This window comes from Vicia villosa, linkage group LG1, assembly GCF_029867415.1.
Source record: "Vicia villosa cultivar HV-30 ecotype Madison, WI linkage group LG1, Vvil1.0, whole genome shotgun sequence".
Lineage (NCBI taxonomy): Eukaryota > Viridiplantae > Streptophyta > Magnoliopsida > Fabales > Fabaceae > Vicia > Vicia villosa.
The window spans coordinates 188,398,595-188,402,219 of NC_081180.1; the positions used below are offsets into that span (position 1 = coordinate 188,398,595).

Below are 3,625 nucleotides of genomic sequence, written 5' to 3' on the forward strand. Positions count from 1 at the left end.
ATTCTAGGTTTTTGTTTTTCCTTTTTTTTTATGGGAATAAAATTGTTGTTTTTTTTCAATTCCACCGTTCTCCCCCAGATACGGTGACTATTTGTCATTTGGTTGCAGCATTTAGCTCTACTCCCATGGCGACAATCTTGTATGTTATTCACTTTACTCATCTACACCTATTTCTGGCAAGTTGGTGTTAACTTTGTGGCAAAATGAAAAAGAATACATGTTTGTGTTGAATGAATCAAAGTTTTTTTTTTTTTTAAAAGCAAGAAACAAATTTATAAACTCAAAGAACAAGATACAACGGGTACAATGTCTCCCCCAACAAAGAAAATTACACTCCTATTGAAATCTAGCTTAAGTAAAACAATGGGTTATTGCTAAACTCATAGAAATTACAATTGGCACGCATAATTTTCCCGATAAACGACCATCTCCATATAAGAGCTTTACAACTCCATACGACATCTCTAGAGTTCCAAGACGCGTTGTTAAAGACAATATCATTCCTTCTCAACCATATGCTCCAAAGAATTGCAAGCCAAATAATTCCCTCCTTCCCTTTTTTAACCTTCTTTGATCTACAAAAGTTACTCCAATACCAAAAACTCTCCTTCATATCCTCAAAACATTTATGACTCAAACCAATCCAATCAGCCATCTCCCTCCAAACAATTTTGGCATTCCGACAACAAAAAAAGTATGCTTCAAGGATTCATTTACTTCTTAGCAAAGGACACAATCAACACTCGAAGAACTATCGAGGATACCTCTATTCAAATGTAAATCTTTGGTTGGAATTTTATTGAGGAAACAACGCCAACCGAAAGCTTTTACCTTAAGCGGGATCTCCACCTTCCACACATCTTTAAAAACCGAGTCAAAGCGATTAGCCGGACCGTAAGAAATATGTCTACTATTAAGAATGTAATAGCAAGAGGAAACCGAAAATTTACCATCTATCTCATGATTCCATGTAACTTTATCTTGCTGTCCCAAGCAAATATTAGCCGACAAAAGGAGCCTCGCTAAAGCCTCTACCTGGCCGTGATGATGAAGCACAACAAGCCCATATATTCTGGCAGACCCTGCGGCTACAGCACCTCTGTTGGTGTCACCAACAGGTCCGTTTTCAGCAGCAGCATGCTGCGCAGGGACAGCAGCAACACCTGCACTGGCAGCAGTCCCATGCACCGGGAAGAAGGAATTCAACAAGCCAAAATCGCTCCAAATCCACCTACCATCCTTCCACCCCCCCCCCCCATAGCACCAATAGAAACCTCTTGAAAGAGAGAAATGCTATATAAGCGCGGGAAAAGATCTTTTAAAAAACCCTCTTTCAACCTAAGGGCATTCCAAAAGGAAGTAGAACAACCATTACCTACATAAAAAAACAATTGTTAGTATAAAAATTCTCCGGAGTTTTGGACTCCAAAGAAGTAATATCCCTCCACCACACCGAAGAAGAACGCTCCGAATATTTGGTCTTAGAACAAAAAGAAGCCCTCATCTTCACATCCTTATATCTCGCCTTCAAAACCCGATACCATAAAGAATTTGACTCCCCAAAAATACGCCAATTCCACTTCAAAAGAAGAGCATTGTTGAACTCTTCTAAATTTCTAAAACCAAGACCACCCTTCTCGACCGGAAGACACAAATCCTTCCAACAAACCCAATGCGTTTTCCTTGTCTCCTCCGAACCACCCCATAAAAAATTACTTTGCAATTTATTTATCTCCGCTATAACCACTTTAGGAGCTTTATAAAAAGAAAGAGTGAAAATCGCCATACTACTCAACACCGATTTAAGAAGAGTGATTCTCCCCCCAAAACTAAGCCAACGACCTTTCCAACAGTTCAACTTCCTTCTAACATTGTCCAATAAAGGCTTCCAAGAAGAAATCCTTCTAGGATTAGACCCGATCATAATACCAAGAAACTTGAAATGCTTGTCCTCCGATCTACAAGAAATTAAGGTAGTAGCTATTTCCAATACATTCGGGTTGATGTTAATGCCTATCAACTTACTTTTATGAAAATTGATTCTAAGTCCCGACACCATTTCGAAACCTCTCAACACCGATTTAATAGCCCAAATATGATTCCAACTCCCATCTCCTATTAAAAGAGTATCATCCACAAATTGAAGAATATCTATTTCGCATCTTCCATTCATGTTGAATCCGACAAAATCTCCATTTTCCACCGCTTTCCCCATTAAAGCCTTTAGCCCTTCCGCTACAATGACGAAAAGGAAAGGAGAGATAGGATCTCCTTGCCTTAAACCCTTCTCCACAACAAATTCCTTAGTGGGGCTACCGTTAACAAGAACCGGCATCTTACTAAAAACACGATCAACTCCATCCAACTCATCCATAACTTCCCAAATCCCATCCTACCCATCATGTACCTAAGAAAATTCCAACTCACTTTGTCATAAGCTTTTTCAAAGTCTACCTTAAAAAGAAGACACTCCTTTCCTTCCTTACTAGCATAGTCAACAATTTCATTAGCCACAATCACCCCATCTAACATTTGTCTCCCTGGAACAAAAGCACTTTGAGAATTGGAAATGATCGAAGAGAACACCCTCTTAATACGGCTAGCCAAAAGTTTAGATATCATCTTATAAATGCTTCCCACCAAACAAATCAGACGATAATCATCAAGATCTAATGGATTGTCCTTTTTAGGAACAAGCGTTAGAAAAGAAGAGGTAATTGACTTAGAAAAGACGGTTCCGGAATAAAAAGCGTTAAAACAAGAAACCACATCTTCTTGGACAAAAGACCAACACTTCTTGAAAAAGAGAAGAAAAATACCATCCGGCCTCATACTTTTAGAACCATCGCAACTCCACACCGCCTCTTTAATCTCCTCCATCGAAAAAGGAACCTCAAGCGATATACTATCTTCCAAACTCAAAGAATTCACAAAAACATCATCCATTAAAGGTCTATCAAAGCACTCCTCTTTAAATTTGGATTCAAAGTGACCTCTAACCACCTCCTTCACTTCTCTTACCGAGCACACCATTCCACCTGGAGTGTTCAACGCTCCTATATGGTTCTTACTCCGTCTTTCCTTCATAACCCGATGAAAAAATTTACTATTGGAATCTTCGTCATTTAACTATCTAAGCCTAGATTTTTGGATCAACATATTCTCCTTAACCTTGAGGTTAAGCCAAATCCTCCTAGAGGCCTTTATTTTATTAAGGTGAACCTCCGCATCCCACATCTCCCTATCATCCGATTCATTTAGAACTCTAACACCCTCCTCCACTTCCAAATCAATCTTCCCAAAGATATTAAGATTCCACCATCTCAACCTATCCTTGATTAAACGAATTTTTTCCTTCAAAACAATGTCACCTCTCCCATGCACATCCATCCCCTTCCATTCCTCCTCCACAAAAGAAAGGAAGTTTTAATCGGAAAACCACTCATTGTTAAAAATAAAAGGCTTGGGTCCCCAATCTTCTTTATCGGCTATCAACCAAATAGGGCAATGATCGGACACATCCCTCTTTCCAATCAATTGACCAACAATTCCCCACGATTGAATAATGTTATCCGAGACAAGGAATCTATCAATTCTACTCTTGGATTTGCCATCCCCACTAAAC

General features: G+C 39.2%; 1 protein-coding gene across 1 annotated transcript; it reads right to left on the minus strand.

Moving 5' to 3' along the window:
* Positions 1–346: 346 nt before the first annotated feature.
* Positions 347–3,390, minus strand: LOC131661401 (uncharacterized). The gene is made up of 6 exons (XM_058930942.1): positions 3,172–3,390; positions 2,455–3,081; positions 1,489–2,392; positions 1,265–1,375; positions 832–1,163; positions 347–607 (listed from the first exon to the last, which is right to left on the minus strand). The coding sequence occupies exons 1-6, from the start codon at positions 3,388–3,390 to the stop codon at positions 347–349; spliced, it is 2,454 nt and encodes an 817-aa protein (XP_058786925.1).
* Between the last annotated feature and the right edge of the window lie 235 nt (positions 3,391–3,625).